General features: G+C 51.9%; 2 protein-coding genes across 7 annotated transcripts in view; one reads left to right on the top strand and one right to left on the bottom strand.

Moving 5' to 3' along the window:
* The window catches only part of STAT6 (signal transducer and activator of transcription 6), a 41,548-nt gene extending 23,734 nt beyond the window's left edge, over positions 1 to 17,814 (top strand). The window contains exons 1-22 of one of the 5 annotated variants that reach the window (XM_079141148.1): positions 3,936 to 4,240; positions 7,495 to 7,631; positions 8,299 to 8,437; positions 8,729 to 8,812; positions 9,400 to 9,538; positions 9,662 to 9,714; positions 9,868 to 9,995; positions 10,474 to 10,605; positions 10,738 to 10,926; positions 11,365 to 11,452; positions 11,595 to 11,717; positions 12,223 to 12,315; positions 12,644 to 12,850; positions 14,140 to 14,234; positions 14,330 to 14,466; positions 14,777 to 14,923; positions 15,135 to 15,198; positions 15,312 to 15,419; positions 15,605 to 15,697; positions 16,613 to 16,678; positions 16,769 to 16,897; positions 16,983 to 17,814. In XM_079141148.1, the coding sequence (XP_078997274.1) occupies positions 7,516 to 7,631; positions 8,299 to 8,437; positions 8,729 to 8,812; positions 9,400 to 9,538; positions 9,662 to 9,714; positions 9,868 to 9,995; positions 10,474 to 10,605; positions 10,738 to 10,926; positions 11,365 to 11,452; positions 11,595 to 11,717; positions 12,223 to 12,315; positions 12,644 to 12,850; positions 14,140 to 14,234; positions 14,330 to 14,466; positions 14,777 to 14,923; positions 15,135 to 15,198; positions 15,312 to 15,419; positions 15,605 to 15,697; positions 16,613 to 16,678; positions 16,769 to 16,897; positions 16,983 to 17,172 (2,520 nt within the window). In that variant the 5' untranslated portion in view covers positions 3,936 to 4,240; positions 7,495 to 7,515 and the 3' untranslated portion in view covers positions 17,173 to 17,814. Of the gene's footprint in view, positions 1 to 3,935; positions 4,241 to 4,962; positions 5,599 to 7,494; positions 7,632 to 8,298; positions 8,438 to 8,728; positions 8,813 to 9,399; positions 9,539 to 9,661; positions 9,715 to 9,846; positions 9,996 to 10,473; positions 10,606 to 10,737; positions 10,927 to 11,364; positions 11,453 to 11,594; positions 11,718 to 12,222; positions 12,316 to 12,643; positions 12,851 to 14,139; positions 14,235 to 14,329; positions 14,467 to 14,776; positions 14,924 to 15,134; positions 15,199 to 15,311; positions 15,420 to 15,604; positions 15,698 to 16,612; positions 16,679 to 16,768; positions 16,898 to 16,982 lie in introns of those variants that run through there. The other 4 variants (XM_079141147.1, XM_079141144.1, XM_079141146.1 and 1 more) reach the window with 4 other exon arrangements.
* Positions 17,815 to 18,178: 364 nt separating this feature from the next.
* On the bottom strand, positions 18,179 to 24,506 carry NAB2 (NGFI-A binding protein 2). Of its 2 annotated transcripts, XM_079141149.1 has the most exons (7): positions 23,881 to 24,491; positions 21,556 to 22,429; positions 21,033 to 21,166; positions 20,648 to 20,699; positions 20,423 to 20,555; positions 20,023 to 20,214; positions 18,179 to 19,024 (listed from the first exon to the last, which is right to left on the bottom strand). In XM_079141149.1, exons 1-7 carry the CDS (start codon positions 23,961 to 23,963, stop codon positions 18,915 to 18,917), a joined length of 1,578 nt encoding a protein of 525 aa, XP_078997275.1. In that variant the 5' UTR covers positions 23,964 to 24,491; the 3' UTR covers positions 18,179 to 18,914. The 2 variants fall into 2 exon arrangements, with proteins under 2 accessions (XP_078997275.1, XP_078997276.1); XM_079141150.1 differs by lacking the exon at positions 20,023 to 20,214 and having other exon boundaries at positions 23,881 to 24,506.
* Between the last annotated feature and the right edge of the window lie 1,868 nt (positions 24,507 to 26,374).

Here is a 26,374-nt window from a genome sequence, read left to right as displayed (position 1 = left end):
TGCTGTATTTACTAGCAAGGATACGTGCTGTTTTCATTAGCTGCAACATAACTGTATGTACAGTATAGTAAGTCCCCACCTTCCTCCAGCTTATGTTCTCATTAAGGAGGAAGATGTGCTTATAAAATCATTAAAATGCAATGCAAGGCTGGGGTGGAGCTCAGAGGCAAAGCACTTGTTTCGATTGCGAAGCCCTGGGTTCTATCCCCAGCACCACAAAAACAAAAACAGCTGACACCCCCCCAAGAACCCCCCCACACACACACAAAAAAAAAAAACCAAAAAAGTAATGCAGAGTAATATGTGATGGTCATCAACATCCAAAAGATGCTTTTTAAAAAAATTTAATGCTCACTAAAAAGTAGGTTTAACATCATGACCTAGAAGTTAGACACATATAAAATCTGAAATAAGCTGGGCATAGTGGCCTAGGCCTGTAATCCCAGTGTCTCAGGGAGGCTGAGGAAGAAGGATGGCAAGTTGGAGGTAAGCATGGGCAAGTTAGAGAGGCTCTGTCTCAAAAAGGATTTGGGACGTAACTCACTGGTAGAGCCCACTGGTCCTAATCTAATATGGCTGGTATCCTAATTAAAAGGGAAGTTGGAGGCAGACTTGCATATAACAGAAGAGTATGTGAACATGAAAGTGACCAGCACTGCAAAAAATAAATAAAATCTGAAACAAAAGTCTCATAAAATAACACTTATTCTTTTTTGTATGATGTCTTCTGATATTTTCTATTCTATTTTACATCATTTTTGAAAGTTTTTAAAAATATTTTTATTTGTTGTTGATGAACCTTTATTTATTTATCTGTATGCAATGCTGAGAATTGAACCCAGAGCCTCACACATGCTAGGCAAGTGCTGTACCCACTGAGCCACAACCCCAGGCCCTACATCATCTTTTTAAAAGTGATGCTTTACAATCTCAAAAAACCAAAAGCTGAATATACTCTCATATGTGGATGCTAACACACAATAAGTGTGTGTAGGGGGGATAGAAGTTCATTGGATTAGACAAAGGGGAATGAAGGGAAGGGAAGGGGTATGGAAATAGGAAAGATAGTAGAATAAATAGACATAACTCTCCTATATTCATATATGAATACACGACCATTGAAACTTCAAATCATATATAACCACAAGAATGGAATCCTGTTATACTCCACGTATGTATAATATGTCAAAATACCCTCTACTGTCATGTATATCTAAACAGAAAAAAATCATTTAAAGTGATGCTTAAGATGTTGTTATGGGCGTAACTGTGTCCTTCAAAAATTCATTATGTTGAAGTTCCTAACCCCTTGTACCTCAGACAGTAATATTGAGATAGGGTCTTTACAGAGGTAATCAAGTTAAAATGAGGTCATTCGGTGGGTCCTAATCCAATATGGCTGGTGTTCTTATAAAAAGAGAAGTTGGAGGCAGACTTGCATATAACAGAAGAGTATGTAAACGTGAAGGTGACAGTCAACAAGTCAAGGAGGAAAGCCTAGAATAGATTATTTCTTCGAAGCTCTCAGAGGAAACCAACCCTGACATCTTGATGTTGGACTTCTGTGTCTTCAGCACAGTGAGACAGATTTCTATTTAAACCACCCAGTTTGTGGTACATCCCTAGAAAACTAATACACTCATCAGATTGGTTTTGTGACTCACTACTGGGGTTTGCAAACTGCAGTTCATAGACCATAAAGTTTTCTTCTTCCTATGTTTTCTTTCATGCATCTTTATAGTCACTTGGTTGGATGGCAGGACCTGGATGAGGGTGAGACAAGGAAGTACTCATGCTCAGGATCATGTGTGTGGGGTGTCATTAATTAAAGTCTCACTGACCCTGCAATTACACAAACTGAAGATGAGTGCTTCCTGAAATGTTGTGCCCTGGATGTATCACTGCAGCCTAGGCCCTGTTGATAACTATAACTATTGTCCCCATTTGAGAGGTTGACACACAGTTATAAAGCTCTGAGGTCGAGTCAGATCCAAGTCAAATTTGCCTCTAAATTTTGGGTTCCTTCCCTAACACACTGTCCCTCACTTGTGCAATCATGAAAAAGAGAAAATATTATTTTCCTATCAGTACTTGTTTCTCACCTTCCTACTCCCTAAAAGGAGCCAACATTTATTCTTTCCCCTCTTCCTGCCTGGCTTTAGGGATGTGGATCTCTTGAGACCCTCAGATGGCAAAGCTCAAAACTTCAGCTACTGTCTGTGGATGTCTGCAGGCAAAATGGGCAACTGGGAGCACATGTAAAGTATATGTGTTGTGAGCACAAGTGAGCACAATCCAAGCATTGCTTGCTCGATAAGTCTCTGGATGGATTCCCTGCCCGCCATCTTGACTTGTTCTCTCTCCTTCTTCCAGTCACTGCCGTGCAGACATGAGAAACACAAACATTCACATTTCCCCTAAGGCTCAATTTTTGTGCTGGTAATATTACCTCCAAATCCAGTAACCCTTATGTAGGATGGAGTCCCTCCTGTTTCCCTCACATCTGGTTTATTCTGGGCCATAAAAATAATGCCTGGTGTTCACTATGTGTCAGGCATTGTTCTAAGCCTTCACATGTACCACTGCATTTCCTTTGCCCAATCTTATGGACTAAGACTCTTATTTGCTCCATTTTACAGATAGTGAAACTGAATTACAAAGAGCAAACTGCTCAGGGTTGTGCGGTCAGCAGCATTGGCAGGACCTGAACCCAAACAGTTAAGCAAGCTCTTAACTATGGTACTCTGTAGCTGGCTCCTACTCTCTCCTAACTGGTTGGATCCACGTGGGCATGCATGTATAAATGGGCCTCTACACGTTAGAGGGGAAGGGGAGGAATCAGCTCAGGCACCAGGGGGCAGCACAGGTCTACCTTTGGCCCCTCAGCCCAGCCCAGTCTTAGCCAGAGGAGGGAAGTAGAAAATTCCTCCCACTTCCTGTGGCCCCCCCACACCCTAGGCTTTCCACACACCATAGCTCTCAGGCTTAAGGACTTAAAGACTTTCTTGGGTCTCCTGTTCTTCTCCAGTTCCTTTCCCAGCAAAAACTGCAAAACAATCTACTAGTTATGATGATGACTCAGAAGATGAGCAAGTTTGTGTGTGTGTGTGTGTGTGTGTGTGTGTGTGTGTTTCAGTGCTGACATGTGTGTGAGTCCGCCTGCACATGTGAGGGTGTGTGTGTGGAGTCTTGTGGCTGAGGAAGTTGTGGATGTGTGTGTTCGTTTCCGGGTGTGTCTCAGTGTTTGTCCCAGAAATAGATAGGAACTTTGCCAAGGCTGCAGATTCGTATTCAAACTTGTCTCTTGGGAGCCTACAGGCAGTCCGTGCTGCTACCACTGGAGTCTGAGAAGGGGTACCCAGTGAGGAGTAGCAAAGAAGGTCTTCAGTGTGAGCAACTCTTGAAATCTTTGAGAATTCTGAGCTGAGGGCTCCTCTAAGCCACCTCCTCCCGCCAGTGGTCACGAGACCTCTAAGGTGTTCCTGGCAAGAAGGGAGGAGAACCTTGGAGTTCAAGATAGCCTCAAGCTTACTGGCTACTTTTCAGGGTCCTCCACTGGAGGGAGCCCCGAGGGATTTTCTTTTCTGGAGAACCCCAGGGAGCCTAATCCCTCTGGGTCCCAAGCTGTAGCCCAGAGAAGTTTAGGTATGGAAACCAGGCAGTTTGGGGTGGCATATTTCTGCTTGATATTATGTGATTTTTTTCTGGAGAAGCTGATTGCTTTTGAGGGGGACAGAGTAAGAGGGGATCAACCTCCCTTCCAGCCTGGTTCCAAGGCTGAGAGCCTGCCCCCCTCCCCACTATGTGCTTCCCCACTCAGCAGAGGAGGCACACATGTTCACCCCACTTTCTTCCTCTTCCTCCTCCAGTCCACTTTCTCTTTGCTGTGTCGTCAGAGCTCCAGGGAGGGACCTGGGTAGACAGAGAAGCCGGAAACAGCAGGCTGGGGCAGCTACTGCTTGCACTGAAAAGGAAGACCGAGTGAGGGGGAGAGAAAGAAAGGGAGAGAGGGAGAGGGAGAGGGAGGGGGAGAGAGAGAGAGAGAGAGAGAGAGAGAGAGAGAGAGAGAGAGAGAGAGAGAGAGAGAGAGAGAGAGAGAGAGTGTGTTGTTGTTTTCTTTTTTGGTGGTAGTGGTGGAGGGGGTGCTAGCAGGGCCAGCCCTGAACTCATTGGACAGAGCTACAGACCCATGGGGCCTGGCAGTGCCCTCTGAGGGAGAAGACGGCAGAGGGGTGCCGAGGTGAGGGGATGCCTGCGAGCAAAGGGGGGGCCCTCTGACTTTGAGTATGGGGATGGATTAGCGGGGCCTCTCGGGATCCTCCCCTGGGCGGGGCGGATGGTCCCCTAGAAATTGTTTCAGTTAGTATTGGTACCCTGTGGCACTGGGTTTTGGCAGTTTCTGACTCTCAGGAATCTGGGTGGGTCCGGACCTCCACATACCCCTCCCCCATGGGTCACTTTCTCCACACCCTATCTCTGCACTCCCAGGGGCATGGAAAGTGGTGGGGTGGGTTCTGAAGGAGGGCCTCTCTGTCTTTTGGGTGGGGGAAGTGGCTGCCCCTCCATAGGAGGCTGCTGCCAGAGGGCGGTGGGCCCGGATCAAATCTCTATTTTGCCCCCTGCCAAAGGTTCCTGTTCAAGGGTGTGGCTGGACTTGGGGTGGGGGGGTGAGTGAGTCCCAGATGTAGACCTCATGATGCCCCAGAGGAGGAGGAATTTCCCCCTCAAACCTGCTCCACGCTTGGCTGCTGTAGACGCCGAGATTTCCCGGGGCGGCGTGGAGTTAACCCTCCTGGTGCTGATCCTGGCTCCACCTCCCCGCGCCCCTCCTCCCGCCCGCCGCCACATACACACACTGTGCAACTCAGAGCAGCTCTTTTGACTTTAGATCCTGTGGTCACACGGTCAGAGGACTCGGGGTTGGAGGGATTGAGGGGATAGGGTTTAGGCCACCAAACCCGCCGTTAAAGATGTTGGACGCTGGGCTTCCCCTCGGGGTTTGGGAGGAAACTCCGGCCCCGCCCCCCTCGCATCGTGGCTCCTCCCCACCTGCGGCCCTGGAGGGCAGGAAAGGCAAAAAGTGCCCCTCTGCTGGCCAGACTGAGCGACCCATCCTTGTCATGGAGTAGGGGTGGGGAGAAATGTGGCTTCCTCATGTCTGGGGAAGGAGGAGGGCTGGAAATTTGTAGCCTAGCCCAGCCAGGAGACTGGTCACTCAACGAGGGGATATAGAGGAAATGGGGGCTGCCTATGACCTGGGGATCTCCCCAGTCTCTTGGGTAGTGATGGGGGGTCAAAGGTCTGAAATAAGGAATCAGCACCTTACAGAGAATGGAGGAAGAGAGAAGAGAGGAATGGAGTTCTCCCTTGAATTTAAAACAGACTGAACACAATTCCAGAAGGTGCCCCACTCCAAGGGAGAGATGGTTAGATAAAGGCTTGTTGGAGAACCCTAAGCAGGAGGGAGAAGCCTTCTGCTTTTGATAGAAAAGAGCTCAGAGGAGTAGGGACTGGGGGCAAGAGGAGCAAAGGGTCTTGGGGTGGGAGTGTTCAAAGAAGGGTCCTCTGATTTCCATCCCTTTGGGAGACTTGGGAAAGGTGAGAGGCTCAAAGCAACAGGACTTGGGGTTGCTGGGTTGAGGGAGGCCCAGGGAATTTCCATTCTATCCTCCCCCTCCTCTCTGGGAAAACAACATTGTGAGAAACATGAACTGAGAGACCCCCTGAGAAACCACTGATCTACCCAGCTGCCCTATAACACCTGCAGCCCTGAAATGGGGAGCATACCTCTTCTTTTCCCTATCTCCTCCTTTCTCTCCCTCTTGATTTTTCTCCCCTCAGCCTTCTAGCCCTCTAGTTTTTTCATTCCCTCTTTTAGTCTCCTCTCTTCAGGCTGATTATCACACTGTTTCTCTAGTCTCTCTCATCCTCTTTCTCTCTTCTTTCCCTTTTCCTCCATCCCCTTGAACCTTCCCCACTCTTAGGATGATGAGATTTAGAGCTGCAAGGGATCATAACAGCAGAGTGTGGTAGTTAGTCCCCACTCAGATTCATAGCCTGATTTTCAACTCACTTGCCAGGGACTTTGGGCAAGTTAGATAACCTCCTTGAGCGTTGGTTTCTTCATATGTGAAAGAGGATAATTTAAATTTGTTGTGAGGGGGTTGGGGGTGTAACTTAGTTGTAGAATACTTGCCTAGGATGCATGAAGCTCTAGGTCCAATCTCCAACATCAGTAAAACAACCCACAGTATTGTACTGAGGGTAATGCATTCACAGAAGAATGAATAATAAATAGTAGTTATTGTCACTCTGTCACCCTTTTCTTTGTCAGGTAGCCTACTAGTTTTCAGATTACCTCATGGAGCCCTGGAATTTTGACAGGTTTTTCGAGGGATGCCTTTGAAGTCAAGAGGTGGAGAGGGGGGAAGCAGACCCAGTTACAGGCTCTCCACTCTTGGCTTCAATGGAACAGCTCCAGTTTTACACCTTTTATGGACAGTAGTCCCCCTTTATCTGTAGTTTCACTTTCCATAGTTTCAGTTACTCTCAGAAAACTACACTCTGAAAGTATTAAATGGAAAATACCAGAAGTAAACAATTCATTTCAAATAACTTTTACTACAGTATGTCGTGATTGTTCTATTTTATTATTGTTGTTGTTAATCTCTTCTTATGCCAATTTATGAACTAAACTTTATCATAGGTACATATGTACAGAAAAAAATAGTATAGCATTCAATGCTATCTGCTGTTTCAGGTACTATCTGAGGATTCAGGTATCCTACAATGTCTTAGAGTATATTCCTCAGAGTTAAAGGGGGACTACTGTATTGGGATTCCACAGGTTAAAAGATGAAATTATCCACTGTTTAAAAAATTGGAAACTGGGCATGGTGGCACACTCCTGCAATCCCAGCAGTTCAGGAGGCTGAGATAAGTTCAAGGTCAGTCTCAGCAGTTTAGTTATGTCCTAAACAACTTAGTGAGACCTTGTCTCTAAATAAAATATTTTTAAAAGGGCTGGGGTTGTGGCTCAGTGGTTAAGTGTCCCTGGGTTCAATCCCAGTACCAAAAAAAAAAAAGGAAAATTGGAAAATGCTCCACTCATTCAGCTCTCATATTTTATGGATGAAAAGATTAAGGCCCATAGACCAGATGATCCTTGTTCACAGAGAGCCAGGTCTAGAGCTGCAACTCAAGTCCTCTGGCTTCCCTAAGGGAACTCTTGCCCTACTCCCCCGAGATCCCCTGTCATCCCATTCTTCTTGCTACAGCTCAGCTCTTCTCACCTCCATCACCCATGGCTACTATTGTAGATACTGCCCCATCTCAAGTATTGACCATGGATGCCCAGGGTTTGAAGTAGCCTGGCCATCAGTGGCTAAGGGGACAGTCTCTCAGTAGGTAGTCTATAAGAGGTCAGTGGCTATCCCAGAGGTTAGGCCAAGTTTCTTGGGCACCTCCCAGAGTGGCTTTGTTTCTCTCTTCCAGGCACCCTCTAAACCCCAGATCATGTCTTTGTGGGGTCTGATCTCCAAGATGCCCCCAGAAAAACTACAGCGACTCTATGTTGACTTTCCCCAACACCTGCGGCATCTCTTGGGTGACTGGCTAGAGGACCAACCCTGGTGAGTCCTGCTGTCCATCTACCCTCTCTTTAGATTCTGTTCCCTGTCCATGGAATTAGAAACTTGGGACCCATTATTCCTTGTGTGGTGGCCTAGACTTAATGAGGCCTCTTCAAGATCAGACTATGTATGTTGACATGTGGCCAGATCATCTCCTAGGAAGCAGAGTCAAAGAGTAGGGAGGTCAAGTCAAGCACAGTGACACAGTCATGTAATCTCAGCTACTCAAGAGGCTGAGGCAGGAAGGCAGGAAGATTGCAAGTTTGAGGCTAATCTCAGCAACTTACCAAGACTCTGTCTCAAAAATAAATTAATTAAGTAATTAAATAAAAGGACTGGGGATGTAGCTCAGTAGTACAGCACTTGTCTAGCATGTATGAGACCCTGGGTTCAATCCCTAGTGCTGAAAGGGGGGAAAAAAAAAAAAAAGGACAGAGGTCACGGCTGAGTCAAAGGCACTTCTCATGACAGCTGGAAAATTAGGGAGCAAGGGAAACCACTGCTGATGATCCAGATGGAGAGTAAGGAGAGGGAAAGGAACCACTGAGCTGTTGACTGTGGGATGGAGGGTCAAGAGAGCTCCACTGAGCTGTTGACTGTGGGATGGAGGGTCAAGAGAGCTGAGGAAGCCCTGGTTTAAGGTAGACTCATTCTGATCTTCCTACAGGGAGTTCCTGGTTGGCTCTGATGCATTCTGCTGCAACATGGCTAGCGCCCTACTTTCAGCAACTGTCCAGCATCTGCAGACCTCTGCAGGAGAGCAGGGGGAGGGGAGCACCATCTTACAACATATCAGCACCCTGGAGGTGGGACAGGAGGGGAAGGAACACAGGGAGGGGCCAAGGCAGAGCTGAGCATTGAACATTAGAAGAAAATTGGTTGCATGGTGGAGGTTGTTGGAAACGAAATGGTGTTCCTGTGGTTAGCTGTTAGCTAGCATGCAAATTCAATTTTAAAAGCATGCAAATCAACAAAACTTTTGGAGTCTATGTTTGTGCTGCCTTGCACTATATGTATGAATGAGGGCCTGGGGATTGGAGGGAGGAGAGGACATGGGTCAGAGCTGAGCTAACTGCCCACCAACATCCCACCCATAGAGCATATATCAGAGGGATCCTCTGAAGCTGGTGTCCACTTTCCGACAAATACTTCAAGGGGAGAAAAAAGCTGTTATGGACCAGGTATTGTGATACTCCATTCCTACCCTAACTCATTTCCCTGGGGCTTTAGCTTGAGCCAACAGAAACTAGAAGAGGGCCGGGGTTGTGGCTCAATGGTAGAGTGCTTGCCTAGCATGTATGAGGCACTGGGTTCAATCCTCAGCACCACATAATAAAATAAAGTTATTTTGTCCATCTACAACTGAAAAAAAAAAAAAAAGAAAAAAGAAAAAAAAGAAAAGAAACTAGGAAGAATTTGAAACTCAAGAATGGCTTAGTATTCTAGGATTCTTAGTATCTTAGTATTCAGAATGACCAAAGGGAGTTCCTAGGTCATAGTAAGCCCCAAGCCAAGTTGAGGGAAGCTTCAAATGAGGGGTGGAGGGTAGTGAGGCCTGGGGAGGACAGAGCAAGGGGTAAGGAGCTGATTCTGCCAGGTAAAAGGTTTTATCCCAGGAGATTCCAGAAGGTCAGAGGAACAGCCAAAAGGGAGAGGGGAGCCAGAAAAGGAAGTGGTCTATCTCCTTTTCTTCAGAGCAGAGTGGAGGCTGGGCAGTGGAGGGACGGGCAGAGTGTCTTACCTCTTGGCATCTGTCCTTCCTGCACAGTTCCACCACCTGCCAATGCCCTTCCACTGGAGGCAGGAAGAACTCAAGTTTAATACAGTTTTGCGGAGGCTGCAGCACCGAGTACGGGAAGCTCGCCTTCTCCGAGAAGCCCTACAGCAGGGGACTGAGGCTGGCCAAGGTGGGGGCCAGTGCTGGAGCCCTAAGGGGTTCTGGGCAATGTTGGGAGTAATCCTCTTTTGGACACCAGCCTTAACTGAACCTCTGTTCTTTCTTGGTCCCTGATTTCTGCCCCCACCCTCAGTGCCTCTGCACAGCTTGATTGAAACTCCGGCCAATGGGACTAGACCAAGTGAGGTGAGTAACTGAAGGACAAGTGGAGATTAAGCTTAAGGTGGGGAGGGGAATGGAATGGTAGGGAGGTGAGAAAGAGAGATCTGGGTGAAGAAGACATTTGTGGCCCTGGCTTAGGCCCCTCCCTGCCCTTAGGCCCTGGCATCACTGCTGCAGGAGACTGTTGGGGAGCTGGAGGCTGCCCAGACCCTAGTGTTGAAGAGGATCCAGATTTGGAAGCGGCAGCAGCAACTGGCAGGGAATGGTGCACCCTTTGAGGAGAGCCTGTCGGCACTACAGGAGAGGTTAGAGCAAGGCGGATGGGGGAGAGGAGCATGGTAGGGTGACTGCTGCTGTCCCTGGTGGAGAATGCTCAGATAGGGGAGGGCCAGAGGGGAGGGTCTTGATGTGAACAAGACTCAGAAAATCCAGTTCCAGCAGGGCTGCACACAATTGTTCAGGTTGTATCCTGTACAAGTGTGCTCAGTTGAGGGGTCACAAATAGCAGGTACTTTGCCCTAAAGTACACTCCATGCTGGGTACTGGAGCCCTGGGAAAGAGGCAGCCAGTTTCCACAGGGCATCTAGGCACTAAGAATGAACATCCCTCTCAAAGCCCAGGCAGGCCCCAGAACCCCCTTCAACCCAGATGCCTTGCAGCCACTGCCCACCCCACCCCTGCACATACAATATCCGGCTTTCTCTCTGGGTTTAGGGGAAGGGAGTCTGGGCCAGAACAGACAGCCTGAATCCTGTGCCCCCCTGACCACTATCCTGGCCCCAGGTGTGAAAGCCTGGTGGACATTTACTCCCAGTTACAGCAGGAGATAGGGACTGCTGGTGGGGAGCTTGAGTTGAAGACCCGGGCATCACTGATTAGCCGACTGGATGAAGTCCTACGAACCCTTGTCACCAGGTATGCCCTGTGAGACCCCAACCTGGCTTAGAGCAGATTCCATGGGAAAGGAAGTAAGGGTTAGAGTTGTGAGGAGGGTACCAGGAGGAACACAGTCCTTAATTCCTCTTGGGTCCTCTTTCCTCTTCCCAGCTCTTTCCTGGTGGAGAAGCAGCCCCCGCAGGTTCTGAAGACTCAGACCAAGTTCCAGGCTGGGGTTCGATTTCTACTGGGTCTGCGGTTCCTGGGGGCCCCAGCCAAGCCTCCACTGGTCAGGGCTGACATGGTAACTGAGAAGCAGGCGAGAGAGCTGAGCATGCCCCAGGGGCCTGGCACTGGAGCGTAAGTGAGGACTGGACCTGGAACTGGAGAAGGCCTATTGGGCTGATAAAGGCAAAAGGAGCCAGGAACATAGGACAGAAAGATGAGGATGGAGGCCTTGGGGTGGAGACTATGAATGGTTAAGGCAGAGGAAGGGAAGAGACCCATTCAATCTGGAATGGGGTGGAGGTGTCAGAATTTGGCCAAGATAGGGACTCTTTCCTAAGAACCAAGCTGAGGTTGGGGGTGTAACTTGGTGATAAAGCATGTGCTTAGCATGTATGAGGCCCTGAGTTAAATTCCCCTCCCCCTCCCCCATTAACAAAGGACCTAAGCAGGGACATGGAGGTCTGTGGTCACTGACAGTGGTAGTCCCCATCACTACCCATGGAGTCAAGCTGCTCACCACACCTCTGGCCCGGCTGGGATAAGCTTACTCATGTTTTGACCCCCTGGCAGTGAGAGCACTGGGGAGATCATCAACAACACGGTGCCCCTGGAGAACAGCATTCCCGGGAACTGCTGCTCTGCGCTGTTTAAAAACCTGGTGAGGGGCTCCAGAGCATGGGGTCAGGGTCTCATACTGTGGGACTGTCCTTGGGGAGCATGTTGGGAGCCCCAGAGTACTGATCTCCGTTCTCACATTCTTGCCCTCCTCTCTCTCATCCACCCTTCCCATGATCCCTCAGCTCCTGAAAAAAATCAAGCGGTGTGAGCGAAAGGGTACTGAATCTGTCACCGAGGAGAAGTGTGCTGTGCTCTTCTCTACCAGCTTTGTGCTCGGCCCTAGCAAACTCCCCATCCAGCTCCAGGTGAGATGTGGCCCCAGCCCCACCTGATACTGGGACCCCAATTCCCTCTCTATACCACACATCAGGGCCCTGGATCCTCCCCCTGCCTGGTTGCCTTATACCTTATGGGTCTCAGATTCATACATATTGGGGTTGAGGGAAAGCAAGACCATAGCATACTCATCCAGGGAATGGTGTAGCAGTTAACTCTTACCAAGCATTTTTAATACACCAGACTGTTTTAATGACCCTCTCACACATACACATTTGGTTTTCACAACTTTATAAGGTTATTACTATCACTAGCCTCATTTTACAGATAAGGACATTGGGACACAGAGAGATTCCATAGTTTGCCCAGGTCACACAGCTGTAAGTGTCAGGTGGGTATCTGAGCCTAGGAAGTCTGGCTCCATAGCACTGATGTATAACCACTTCTCTACAGTGAAAGCTAACTGCCACGAGCTCTTTAACTATGTCCCCTGAGGACACCACTAAGGAGAAATGTCTCTTCTCACCCCTTCAGGTCCTATCTCTGCCCCTGGTGGTCATCGTACATGGCAATCAAGACAATAATGCCAAAGCCACCATCCTGTGGGACAATGCCTTCTCTGAGATGGTGAGGAGTGGAAGGCAGGCGCAGGGGTAGAGTGGGTTCTAACACAGGGTGTGCTGGTTGGTGGGTAGCGGGCATGTTCAAATGCACGTTACTTTAATTTTTCTTCTTATGGGCCTGCTTTTGTGCTTGTGACCTCTTTTCATCCCAATCTTAACAACTGTTACTCTGTAGCACCAGAAACTACTATTGGGAAAAAGCACCATGTTTGTGAGCCAGTTCAGGGGACAATACCAAGAAAGGCAGATGAGGGAGATAGGAAGGATGAAGGTCTCCTGAAGAACACTAATGAGATAGCCTGACTTGCTCTCTCCTTGCTTCTCCCCCTCAGGACCGTGTGCCCTTTGTGGTGGCTGAGAGGGTACCCTGGGAGAAGATGTGTGAAACTCTGAACCTCAAGTTCATGGCTGAGGTGGGGACCAACCGGGGGCTGCTTCCAGAGCACTTCCTCTTCCTGGCCCAGAAGATCTTCAATGACAACAGCCTTAGCATGGAGGCTTTCCAGCACCGTTCTGTGTCTTGGTCACAGTTTAACAAGGTCATTCTCCTGCTCTTTGGACCTCCCACCCTCAAGCTGTACACCCTAGGGCACTCAAGGCCTCCCCAGCTTCTGCTGAGGGACAGACTGCTAGATCCTTTTTACCAGTGACTTGCACAACTCACCCAAATTGTGTGTAAATAGAGCTCTGATTCAAAAATGACTTGGACTCATTGAGAAAATAGTTCCTATTGCAAAAACTGGGCAAAACCCCATAGGGACATGTACAGTAATACCCCTACCATATGTCCACTGTGCCAAACACAATGTTTTACACTTTATGTATGTTATCTCACTTAATCCTCCCAACATTCCTTTAAGGTAGGTTCTATTTTTATTTCCATTTTATAGATAAGGAAACTACACTTAGAGAGGTTAAGTACTTTGTCCAAGGTCTCACAGTAATGAGTGGCATGGCTAGGATGGAGCCCCATATTTCTGACTCTTGTTCTAATTATTATATTTTACTGCCTCCAAATGAGGTAGCATAGGACTAGGTCAGTTACAAGAACATGGGAAGAAGGGGATCTGGTGTCTTGGTTGACACCTAAGTGGGTAAACACAGCCATGTACTGCTCCCTTTAAAACAAAACAAAACAAAACAAAAAAGTAGTCAGGAGTAGTGGTGCACTCCTGTAATCCCAGCTACTTGAGGAACAGACTGCTAGATTTGAGAGGTTGAGGCAGGAGGATTGAAAGTTCAAGGTCAGTCTGGGCAACTTAGGGAGACCTTGTCTCAAAATAAAATAAAAGGACTGGAAGTGATTGAGCACTTGCCTGGATGCGCAAGATCCTAGGTTCAATTGCAATACTGTAATAAACAAATAAATAAATTTTAAAAATTTTAAAAGAGGAAGACAAAGAGGCCCACATGTCATGTTAGCAAAAGGAGCTAGCATGTCACTCACTCTCCTCTGGAGTCTATCTCTGCCAGGGCTCAGTAGGGATGGAGATTAGTGTGGGGGTTATAAGGGGCTCCAGTACCACTCTGCCTGGGCTTAAATCCCAGCTTTGCCTCTCATCAACTCTGTGGATATGGACAAGTCACTTGACCTTTCTGGACTTTCATTTCATTGTCTGTAAGATAGGATTGTTAGAGCACCTTCTTCCATATTCTGTCAAAGATCAAATAATATATGGACAGGCTTGGAATGGTGCCTAGCACATGGTAAGCATGTTGACCATGAATTGATGGTACAATCAATACAGGCTCCAGTGCCAGCCCTCCCCTAACCAGGCTCCAGTCCCAGCCCTCCCCTGCTCACCCCAGCTCCCCCTCCACCTCTCAGGAGATCCTGCTGGGCCGTGGCTTTACCTTTTGGCAGTGGTTCGATGGTGTTCTGGACCTCACCAAACGATGTCTCCGGAGCTACTGGTCAGACCGGTGAGTATCTGCCCCAGGTGACCTGAGCAACTATACCTCTGGCTTCCTGACCACATTCAGTGCCCACATCCCAACTTCTCCTTCGTCCTGGCCAGGCTGATTATCGGCTTCATCAGCAAACAGTATGTCACTAGCCTTCTTCTCAATGAGCCTGATGGAACTTTCCTCCTACGCTTCAGCGACTCTGAGATTGGGGGCATCACCATTGCCCATGTCATCCGGGGCCAGGATGGTGAGGTCACCCCAACGCCAGCTAATCCTCTGCCTTTGTGCCTATGCTCTCTGGGATTTCTTCTGGGAAGGAAATGTCTTGGGCTTCTTTGATGCCAACCTAATCTTCAGGAAGTTCTTCCTTAAGTCCAACTTCTCTTCCTCCTTCTTGGTATTGCTGTGAGCTCATGGCAGTGGAAACTAGTGGGTCTCCCTCCCTCAAAACTAAGTCTACTCTCTCTTGCCTTGGTGGAATGAGAATGGGTCCTCTGGTGGAGCTAGGAAAGGGGAAGATTGGACAGAGGAGACCCAAGGTCTTATTCCTGTCATAGGATCCCCACAGATAGAGAACATCCAGCCATTCTCTGCCAAAGACCTGTCCATTCGTTCACTGGGAGACCGAATCCGGGACCTTGCTCAACTCAGAAACCTCTACCCCAAGAAACCGAAGGACGAGGCTTTCCGGAGTCACTATAAGCGTGAGCATCAGCTGGCGGCATTGATGCCTTCTCATTGCCTACCTCTTTCCTGCTCCCAGTCTCACCCTTCTCCCTGACTGCCATGTGTCATCTCTAATTTTCCCCATTTTTGTAGCTCCACTTTTACCTGCCCATCGGCCTCCCTGCTTTTCTACCTCCCTTTCTCCCTACCCTGGAGCGCTCCATGATTTTCCTTTCCTTCCTGCAACAGCTGAACAGATGGGGAAGGATGGCAGGGGTTATGTCCCAACTACTATCAAGATGACTGTAGAAAGGTGAGTGTGGGGCCATGGATGGTGGACAGGAGGTAGGGGCTGGATTTGACCTGCAGAAAGGAGTGGCAGCATCATCCCTTCATCAGTCACCTGTGCCTTCCTCTCTCCTCCAGGGACCAGCCCATTCTCACTCCAGAGCCCCAGGTGACGGCCATGGTGCCTTATGATCTTGGAATGGCCCCTGATTCCTCCATGAGTATGCAGCTCAGCCAAGATATGGTGTAAGAAGGTGGAGAGACAAGGAGGGAGGTGGTCTGTGCAGAAGGGTCTTCAGCTTGTGTGACTGGGAGGGACAGCAGCTGAAACAGAATTTCCTCTACCATGAAGGGGATTTCCCTTCCCAAGACAGGTTGTGGGGCTGCACAGGGGAAGGACTTGCATCAGGGCATCTGCTTTTTTTCCACAGGCCCCAGGTGTACCCCCCACACTCTCATTCTATCCCCTCGTATCAGAGCCTCCCCCCAGAAGAGTCGGTCAATGTGCTGCCAGGCTTCCAAGAGTAAGTCAGGATTTGTGGGGGGCAGGGACAGCATCCTACTGCATGGTGGGCATTTACCTCTGCTAAGAGAGGTGGTTTTATGGGTACGGGTTGCAAATGCTAACACCCTTTCTTCTCCTCTGTCCACTGATGGTGGTGGTGAGTAAGATCCAGATTGTCTGGGTTCAAATTCCAGTTCTGCCACTTACTGACTTTGAGAGTGAGACCTAACTTCCTTCTGGCTATAAAGTGGGGGATAATAATGATAATAAGTATAATGCCTCATGGGATTTTCATGAAGTTTAAATGAGTTATAATATGTGTACAATTGAGCTTCATGCCGGGCTTATGGCAAGGACTCTTTCAGGGGCTTATGCCCCTGAAATCCACTGTCACTTACTAGCTGTTATTGATTGAGGACTGATTTAGGTGCTAGGGAGCAAACCCAGGTCCTCATGCATGCTAAGAATACACTTCATCACTGACTTATACCCCCACCTGCTGTGTTAATTTTTACTTATTCATCTGTTTCAATCTTGAAGTGCCCTAGACACTTTTCTTCTCCAAGTATCACTCAGGTGCTTTATTAAGGCACAACATCTGATCTCCCCTGAGCTGAGGTGAAGGGTGGGGAATGGGGGGATTTAGAGCCACCCCAATTCAGAATCCAAAGAAACATTAGAAATGGGCTAAACCAACCCCACCCCTCACCCTGTCACATCTTACAGGTAAGGAAACTGTTCAGAGCACAGAAATGACCTGATCAAGGGCAAGCAATCAGTGAGTAGCTAAGTCAGAAGAAAGTGCCAGAGGTCATTCAGTGGTCCTTTCATTCATTCATTCATTCATTCATTCATTCATTCAGTAGTCTTGACTTTGCAACACCCTGCCTTTGTCCAGTCTTCCTTCCTTTGATTGTTTCCTTCTTCCTTCCAGGCCACACATGCAGATGCCCCCTAGCCTGAGCCAGATGAGTCTGCCCTTTGACCAACCTCACCCCCAGTGAGTGACAAAGCCTCTCCTAACCCTATGCTTCCCCTTCTTTCCTGGCTTCACTCCTTTCTTCTTGTTTCCTTTTCTGGTCCCTGGCAGGGGTCTACTGCAGTGCCAGCCTCAAGAGCATGCTGTGTCCAGTCCTGAGTCCCTGCTCTGCCCAGATGTGACCATGGCAGAAGACAGCTGTCTAAGCCAGCCAGTAGGAGGGTTCCCCCAGGGCACCTGGTGAGTGGCAGTCTAGAGCAGAAGCTGGGTTGAAGCAGGGAATGAGTGCTGTGCCAACTCCACTACCTTCCCCTTTTTCTCACAGGGTTGGTGAGGACATGTTCCCTCCCCTGCTGCCCCCCACTGAACAGGACCTCACCAAGCTTCTCCTTGAAGGCCAAGGGGAGGCAGGGGGAGGGTCCTTGGGAGCCCAGCCCCTCCTGCAGTCCACTCCTTATGGGACATCTGGGATCTCAATGTCCCACCTGGACTTGAGGGCCAACCCCAGTTGGTGATCCCAGCTGAAGGAGGAGCCCAGAGACAGCTCTTCTACTGTCTCCATGGACCTGCCCTGGACACCTGCTCATGAAGGTGCCTTCCATCTCCAGCTGCTCCTCCATCAGGAGGCAAAGACTGCCTGGAGTATGCATGGTGGAGGGAGCCACTGGACTCCTTCCTTCCCACTGCTGTCCCCCCTCTTCCAGCACTGGAAAGGAAGTTCAGGCTCCAAAATGAGAAAAGCCCCAACACACCTGCACTTATAGAATACACACAGCTCTCGGGGGAAAATGGGACTGGGTGGGAACACAGATTAGGGTACGGAGGGTTTCTCTACTCACTCTGAGGAAGGGCTGGGGCCATGTGCTGAAACAGATGTGCACACATTTGCATTAGAGATCAGAGACTGAAAGCATGGGTCAGGGTCTCTGCCCTGGAATCCTGGAGTTCAGGAGACCCTGGGTGGGAGAAGAGGAGGGGCCTGGACGCATGGTTACTAATGTGGATTTTGCCAGATTAAAAAGCAAATTCCCCCGAATTCTTGCCCATTAGGTTTCTGGTACACAGATGAGATTATATAGAAGTACAAGGGCCAAGCTTGTGTGTAGCTGTGTGAAAGTATGTGTACCTGGAACACATTAACATATTATGACATGGCATATATGTTCATTATATGACCACATATAGCTTATGTCTACCTGCTTTTGCTTGTGTGACAACACAAATTTGGAAGTACAAGACAGTGAATAAGACACCAAGAGTAGGCTGACCTCTAGTTAGTATGCTAACCCAATGTCATTTTGAGGTGGCCGTGATATCTACATATGGGCTATAGCTAGAATCTCAACACCCTCAATGTTGCTGGGAGCCAGAGAGTGAGAGGGGCCCAGGCCTTGCCATGAGGCCCTCCAGGGTGTTGGGGGCCATGCCTACTGCTTGTCTTCTACTTTCCTACCCACTGCAAGCTTCCCTCCACTCCCCCACCCCATACTACCCTTTTTTCCGCTCTCAGGGGGTCATGGATCCTAAGCCATAAAATAAATTTTATTCCAAAATAACAAAATAAATAATCTACTGTACACAATCTGAAAAGAAAGACGCTCTAAGAGTTCGGACAGGTGCTGCAGTCTGGCCTTGCCCAGGGAGACCTTGAGTCCAACCCAGGCCTCCCAGGGCTGGTGGAGGGAGCCCCCATCCACCTCCCTCAGAGGGCAGGAGGGGAGAACTGCTGAGGACTTGGGAGAGAGAGAGGGATGGGTCAGCAAACTGCAGCACTTGTTAAATTAAAGAAACAAACTAGAAGCACAAAAATGAGGACAGGGAAGGGAGGAGGAAAGGTCCAGTGTTCTTAGGCCCCCGGTTCTGAGAGGAAATGTTGCCATTTTTAGCTGCTGGACCTTCCCAGGGAAGTCCCCCTTCCCCCATGTCCAAACTCAGTCCGACTGCTCACACCACTGGTGGCCACCTAGAGAAAATGGGAGTGTGTTGTGTGAGGGAGGGGAGAGCCCCAGCTGCCCTGGAGGCAGAGTCCTTGCCCCTTGCTTTGGGCTCTGGGCAGGGGTGAGGGGATACCACGCACCCTCCGTGTGTCCTCTCGCCAGGCCCCCGCTCATTATTGCTTGAAGCCCCATAGTCCTGTGCCCATGGAGCAGGTGGGGAGGCAGGAGGAGGGCAGCAGAAGGATTGGGGTGGTGTCTGGGTTCCAGGGATGGAGAGTGAGGGTGTGTTTGAGCCAGAAATTGGGGTCCTGGGTCCTCCCTCACTGCCGGCTGGCCTCAGCCTCCACTTTCACACTGCTCCTGCGCCCCTCCACCAGTGCGGGATGGGGTCCTGGGGCTGGGCATCGGTCCAGCAGTCCCTCTTCAAACTCTGCAAGGAAAAAGCACAGGTTAGAAGACAGTGGAACAGAAGCTGAGAACAGAGAAGCTGGGGACAGAGGCAGGGGCAGAGAAGCTGTGGAGATGCACTTAGTTTACTGAATTGCTGTCTAATGCCCTCGGCCAGTGCACCGGGAGGGGAAGGTTCTGTACCCAAGTATATGCAGCCCGCCCCCCGCCCCTTTCTGGCCATGTGTAGCTGTCTCTGTGTGTGTGTCTCTGTGTCTCTGCCGCCTCTGCTCTGCTGGAATTTCTGGTTCTGTCAGGAGCTGCGGGGGTGGTTTGGCTCTGACCTCTCCCTCTCCCCCCTTCCCTGGCTCTGCCACCCCCACTCATCTCTGGCCCCCACCCAGGCCCCACCCACCCTACCACTGCTCCCCCAAGTTTTCTGGTAGCCAAATCAAGGGGATCACAGGAAGCCAGCCTCCCAGCTCTTCCCTCAAGAAGAGCCCCCCTTCTAGTCCCCGCCCCCACTTCCCACCCACGCAGAGTTTAAAAATACCAAGCCAGGGTTGGTGGCTTTGTCTGCTGCGTCACTCTCAGCCCAGCCGCTGCCCGGCCCTCTGCTGGCCTACTCCCTGGCCCTCTGCTGGCCTACTCCCTCTTCCCCTGTCCACAAAGCAACCCCCTTTGGGCTCCCCTGCTTCCAGTCTGGGCAACCCATCCCCACAACTCATAGCCTGCTCCACTCCTCTGCATCAGTGGAAGTTCTAGACAAGCTTCCCTTGTTAATGATGCTCCTTTCTGCTGCCTTCATTCCCCATTCTTTGTCCCTCTGCTCCCCTGAGCTCCCTCTTTACAGATCTCCACCAAGGTCCAACCCTCCCCGATGGGAACAATCAGCAGCATCCTCAACTCCCAGCAAGGCCTGGTTAGCTAGAACCCCTCCTACTGCCCTCTCTTCCTCCCCCCTGGTCCCAGGATACCAGGATTGTTGTTTGGGGCCTGGGTGAGTGGGGTGCTTGGGGACAGCACTGCTGGCTGCCTCACCTGCGAGAGGTGGCTTCGCAGGCACACAGGGGCTGAGGCGGCCCACGCGGTCATGGGAGACGAGGCGGGCGAGCCGCAGCCCCTCATCCATCAGTGTCTGCTGCAGGATGTGTCGGCTCCATAGCCCATGGGCTGGCAATGCCAGGGGCAGGTCAGCAGGGGGCGGCGTCAGCCTTGGGCACGACCCCACAGCTGTGGGCATGGGCACTTGTCAGGTAAGGGGCTGCAGCCAATGGAACCCCACCCTCATCCACATAGCCAGACCCATAGGCCCTCTGTCCCCATCCAGCCAGGCCTCCCAACCCTGTTCCAGGCAGTGGCTCCTGGCTCAATCCTCCCACCCACCCATCCATCCTTGCCTTCCCACAATGAAGAGAGAGATGCTGTAATGCACACTCACCCTGCAAGTGTCCATCTAGACTCTCCCCAGACAGGCTAGCACTGTCCTCTTCCAGACTGGGGCGATACGTGGATGCATAGGACTCAGGGCCTGGTGGAGGCTGCTGGATTTCAGGGTGACTCTGTTCTCCAACCTGTGCATACCCCGAATGGGAAAATGAAGAAGTGTCAAGGTAGGAGGTTGCAGCAGGCTTTCCCACCCCTACCACATCCTAGAAAACATTACCTCCTGTTTGAGCTTCTTCAGAGGGGGGCCTCCTAATTCTTCAGAGTGGAGCCTACAAAAATGGAGAAGAGTAAAGAAGATGAAGTTTGGGAGGGCCACATGATGGGGAGGGTACAGAATCTGGTCAGGGGCATACATTACTTCCAAACTCTGAAAAGCTGCTAACTGAGTAGGAGTCTCCAGCTTAATCACTGCTGTGGGGGGTTGGGAGGACCCAAGGTGGATGGGAGGAGGGATCAGACCTCAAGACAAGTTAACTTGGCCAAAGGCAAAGCATTCAGGTGGGTGGGAAGCAGGTCTAGAGCTGCCTGAACTGGAAGTCAGGACATGATCCAATTACTTGGCAGGATACCAATCTAGGAAGAACCTAGGGAAGGGGTCTCACCTGGAGCCCTTCAAGGATGACAGGTAGGTGCTCTCTCGGGCCACTTGGCGAGACAGAGAGAAGAGCTCCACCCTCCGAAGTAGGAGTGTATTGTCCCTCATGCAGAATTGGGCAGCAGCCTCATTGATGGTCAGCTGTGGAGGAGGGACAGACAGAATCCTAACTCACCCATGGCCTTACCTCCTCACCCCACTTCACCATCAAAGAGACCCATCCACAGGAGGCTTGCTTTGTTTGGACAATACACAGGAGTTTTCTGAGGGAGGAAGACAGAGATGGAGATAGGCACCCAGAGCTTCCTAGGAATGTCCGGGGCCTCCTCCACTCCTGTGGGGTCCTGCTCCCCCTTGCTAAGAATGAAGGCACTGCAGCAGCCAGGGTGGATGTGGGAAGGGGGAGGTCCAGGACAAGGGTCCTGGTCAAGGGGCAACAAAGCAGAGCTGGAGAACATAAAAACTCTCAAGAGGCAAGCATATGGAGAGCTAGGAATCAATGACAGTCCTGAGAGGACCTGGGTCCTCACCTCATGCAGACTGAGCTGCTTGCCCTCCCGCCGTTTGGAGTCGAAGCGGCCATAGATGATGCTGTACTTGCGGATCTCCTCTTCCTTCTGGCTATCATTATCATCCATCTCAAATATGTGCCCTACACTCCGTGCCAGCTTCTTATTCAGCTTCAGCAGTGATGTGACCTCCCCAGCATCACCCCTTGGGAAGCTCCTGAAGATCCTCTCCACGCTCTCCACCACCATCCGTACCATCTCTGGCTCCAGCCGGTCTGGACCACTCCCAGTCCCACCTGCTGCCATCCCCCCAGCCCCAGTCCCCTCAGGGACTCCTCCCCCTGCAGGTGGGGAGAAGGGAGGTGAACCAGACTCCTCTTCTCCTCCTGCCCCAATGTCCGACTCTGGAGTGCTCCGGCCTGGCCAGATCCTGGGGTCCCCTGCCCCAGGTCCCCCAGGCAGTGGTGACAGTTTCTCTCCAAGTTCCAGGGGGCTCTTGGGGCTAAAACTACGGGTACTACCCGCCTTTTCCCCTGGGCTGCCGTGCCCATTGCTCATGCTCCCTTTCCGGGTACCCGCAGTCTCAGAGATCTTGAAAAGCGGAATGCTAGAGACAGGAACAGCAGGGACTGGTTGGCTGAAGAGCCCCGGATTGGTAGCCCACTCTCTCAGTGCCTTCTGCAGGCGTCGGACATGGAGAGGCTTGGTGGCCATGCCCACAAGTGCCATGATCTCCAGGAACTCCTCCTCACCAGCCTCACACAGCTGCTGCACATCGTCCCCTCCTTGCTGGATGAAGGTCTCATAGTAGGAAAGGAGGTTGGCGCGCTGCAGGACCCGATATAGTTGCAGCTCCCCCAGCGTCCGAGGCAGTGCCATGGCTCGGGCACTGGCCCTGAGAAGGAGGAGTACAAGAAAGAGGCAGTCAGTGCAAATGCTCCCGCAGGGTACCAACCCACACTAACAACTGACCTCTCTTTCTTGCCTTCTCTTCTTCTTCTCCCTCCTTTGAATATTCTCTCTGCCCTATGTTCAGAGCTGAGCACAGACTATGAGAACGTAGCAGTACTTTAAAGCATAGTCATGACAGTGCCATCACAGGCTAGCCTGAAGCACTAGAAGCCACTGCTGTCTGTAGTCATCAAAGACTTTTCCCCCTCCTCTTCATCTTTAACCTTTCTGGTCTAGGACAAGAAAACCTGGAGCACTGAAGCCCACTAGTGCACCCCTGAGATGGCTGGACCCTCTTTCTCCCCCCAAACAATCCCCACATGCTACCCTAAACACCCAGCAGTCTTAACACCACTTAATGGGACTTCCCAAAGTAAAGAGAATTATAGGAGCCCCTCCTACTCATAGTGGACACTGGGGGCCCACTGCTGGCCAGTTTCACTCCCTGTCCAGATGGCATCCCTGCTCAGGTGGCTGAGGGAGGGGTGTGGCCCCTTCCCTGGCTTTCCTACTCAGTGAGGCAGGTGGACCCCTGCTCCTCTACCCTCAGTTTTCCCACAGATTAGGCCTTCCACCTTGCCCTTTCTCCCTCCAAGACCTCTCCTCCCTTCCAGCCCGCCCAGCGCCCCTCAGTTGTGACCTCCCCTGGTATGCCTTTCCCACTCTTTCGGTAGTCCTGTCCCTTCAGATCAGGCGATGGGGGAGGGGAAAGGCGCCTCAATTGTTCTTCTCCGAGGCCATTCCACCCACACACTCCCACAGTGGTAGCGTCTGTGGGCGAAAACCGCCTGGGGGCTCCCGCCTACTCTCCTCTCACATATTTTCCACCCACATCTTTGAGGGGAGTGGAGAGTCTCTCAAGTCCTCTTCAAGGAGAGGCTGCACACCGAAACTCCCCTCTCCATGCTGTGAAGGAACAGTCAAATACAGAAAGGGACACCTCAGGCATCCCGTGCTTCAAGCCCGCTGATGCGCCTTTAACTCAAAGGCGCCAGCCTCTCCTGAACCCGGTGAATGCGTTCTTTGCCAACAACACACTGATCCAGCTGCGCGTCCCCCACCCTCCGTGCTGTCACCAGCTTAAGCTCCTGGGCTTCCCCAGACGCTTGGGGGCTCCCGCATTCTTTACAGGGGGCTCTCATGCTAGGTCATGCCCACAGAGTGAATCTGGAATGGGGAATGAGATAGTACACTCTTTTGTATTGAGCTTCCTCAGCTCCTTGTCTGCTCCAAAGGTCCCCTAATTCGAAGACTCACCCCCTTTTCCATCAGTCTCCACCCCCCACCCCCGTCCCGCTTCCCCACGTCCTCTCCTCGACCTCCACCCTCCGGACCCCATTCCTGAGTCCAGCTCCACCCATCTCCACTCCCTGCCGCCTCCCTTTGCCCACTAACTTGAGTCTGGGCTGCGGGGTCCGGCGGGCGCTGTCCCCTCCGCCCGGCGGCTGCTCGGCTGTGGGGGAGGGCGCTCTGTGCATGGACGGTCGAAGACCACCGGGGCTGCCTTCACGATGCCCCGCGCTCCGCGCCTGCTGCACGCTTTGCTTTGCCCGGTGCGCGATGCTGTGTCCACCGCTGTCCAGGCTCTGTCCCTCCCTCCACGTCTTCTCTCTCCGAGCCTCCGCGCCTCTGTCTATGCCTCTGCCCCCCCCTCCCCGGCTGCGCTTGCCGCCTCTCCGCGCCTCCACCCCCGCAGGACGCACGGGGAGCGAGGCCCGGCGCTGCGCTGGCTGCCGGGCTGGCGGGAGGAGGGCGTGGGCAGAGCCGGGGGCTGGGGCCAGGGGTTGGGGGCGGGCGCCGGGGCCTCTGGGCTGCCGAGACGCCGCGGCAGAGACAGAGGAGGAGACTGGGGGCAGGCGGTGTGGGGCAGGAGGCGGGGGCTGGGGCTCGGAGTCAGGGTGCTGAGTCTGGGACTGAGGTGACCGAGGCCGAGCTGTGGAGGGCGAGCTTGGGGACCCAGCGGGCGGGGCGAGGTCGCTCCGTGCCGCCCACGCCGGATGCACAGCCGGCCCTCTCTGCGCCCACGTACCCACGTGAGCGCCCCGCCGGCTACATTCCTACTTCCCCCACCCTCTGCCCCTCCAAGCTGAGAGCGCTGTTTCACAACCACGCACAGGTACACAAAGACACAGAGAAGCGCACGTACGTGCACACTCGTCTAAACAACTACGCGAAAGCCCGCAGCCCACACTCCGGCCTCGCGGTGCTTGCTGTTCGTGTGAATGTTAGAAGAGTGAGTGGGGAAAAGTTGGCGAAGGCTTCGGGGTGCGCGGCTTCTCTCGTGCGTGCATCTGACTCCCAGAGAGTGGTACTTATGGCAAGTCTGTGAGCGCGGAGCTCTGCAGGAATCCCTTAGATATCCCAGCGCCCTTCTCCAGCCCCAAAAGGAGTTCTTAGGGTAGCTCTCCGAAACGCAGGCTTTCTTCACCTCTCTGCCTTGAGTCTTCGCGGGAGCTTGGGGAATAGGGATGGGCAGGTTATGCTAGAAGCCGCCAAATAGGCGCGCAGGTTTGGTTAGCGAAGGTCAGGCAGGGATTGGGGAGGGGTGGCACCCTATGTGCTTAGGATGGGGACCTCCTGCTTGACGGATAGGTGGCAAGCCTGGGATAAGGAGGACACCCCTTCACGCCTTGCCTATTGGAGGACCTCGCTGCAGAGTGTTGTGGGAGATCAAGAGGTTGGGAGCGTCCGACGTGATTACCAGTGGAAGAGCAAGAGGGAGGAGCTCCTTCAAGGAGCCTAGCCCCACTTCGCAACCCACCGCCCCTCCCCCCTTGCTTTCTCCTAGCCCCATCTGGTTCCCATTACACTCCCGCCCACGACTTGGAGGGCTGGTGGGGGGGCGGGCAAGTGGGGGTTTTAGGCCGCGGGGAAAGGAGTTAGGGGAAAGCTAGAGGACTGGCCACAGGCGAGGATCCCCTTAGTTGGAAACCTTAATCCCGCCCGCCCATTCCGCACTTCTGAGTGGCTGGGTCAGACAGGGCGTGGGTGGCGTGGGTCCTGGCTGGTTCTACATTCCGGCCTGGCCAGGGGACCTTTCTTTTTCTGGTGGGGGCAGGGAAGGAGGAGTGCGTTATTGGTTGGGAGAATTTCAGTATCTCAGATTCTTCCTTCCATCCTCTTAAACACCACACATAATTTGGGTGGTAGGAACCAGTAGGGACCCCCCCAACCCCATCCTGCAAGGAAGGAGCTCAGCTAGACGGCTCCCTCCTGGGGTACCCCCTCAACACCATCGGAGGAGTGTTGGTCTCCCTCCCCCACCCCCCACTCGGGTTATTTTGGAGTCCGGGCTGCCAGCCGCTGGCCCCGGGTTTCCACGTGCCCCCTCCCTCCCCCGCCCACGCTCCCAGTGACGCACATCCTCCGCCCACGCAGCCTCTGCTCCAGGCGCCCCCTCCCTCCCACCAGCCCCCCTGGGGCGGTGCTGAGTCCTGGGATCTGTTGGGCGACGCCCGTCGGTGGAGGGAGGCGGAGTAGGGCGTGAAGCAAGGAGGCGGCAACTTGCTGGGTGCTGGGCTCCTGCGTCCCGGCCCAGGAAAGAGGAGGAGGGAGGAGACGATTCTGAGGGCTGCACTCCCGGGTCCCGGGGCGGATGCTTGGCCGGAGAGGAAGGAGGGGCGTAAAATCCCGCAGAAGGGGCTTGTTCACTCCTCTAAAGGCAGTCAGAAAGGGTCGGGGTGCTAACCTCTGTGTGGGAGAGTGAAACTACTGGGTATTTGTATCTCAAGAGTGTCATAAGGTTCAAATAGAAACTATGTGACAAACTGCAAATTGTAGAATGCTAAACAAATTTAAGACCCTGTTGTCTTAAATAAATAAGCTCAATACCCTGAGCGTATGTATTTTTGTTTCTTTATATCTACTTGTATATCTGTGTCTCTATCTA

This window comes from Sciurus vulgaris (assembly GCF_902686455.1).
Source record: "Sciurus vulgaris genome assembly, chromosome: 5".
Taxonomy (NCBI): domain Eukaryota; kingdom Metazoa; phylum Chordata; class Mammalia; order Rodentia; family Sciuridae; genus Sciurus; species Sciurus vulgaris.
The sequence above is the reverse complement of the archived record's forward strand: the minus strand, read 5'-3'. Positions and strand labels throughout refer to the sequence as shown.

What these genes read in the sequence shown, in the direction of transcription:
- NAB2 (XM_079141149.1), bottom strand. Translation starts at nt 23,963, where the DNA reads ATGCACAGAGCGCCCTCCCCCACAGCCGAGCAGCCGCCGGGCGGAGGG. An exon ending in ACCCCGCAGCCCAGACTCAA is followed by an intron (nt 22,430 to 23,880) that starts GTTAGTGGGCAA and finishes CCTCCTTCTCAG; the next exon opens with GGCCAGTGCCCGAGCCATGG. An exon ending in TGCGAAGCCACCTCTCGCAG is followed by an intron (nt 19,025 to 20,022) that starts GTGAGGCAGCCA and finishes TTTTCCTTGCAG; the next exon opens with AGTTTGAAGAGGGACTGCTG.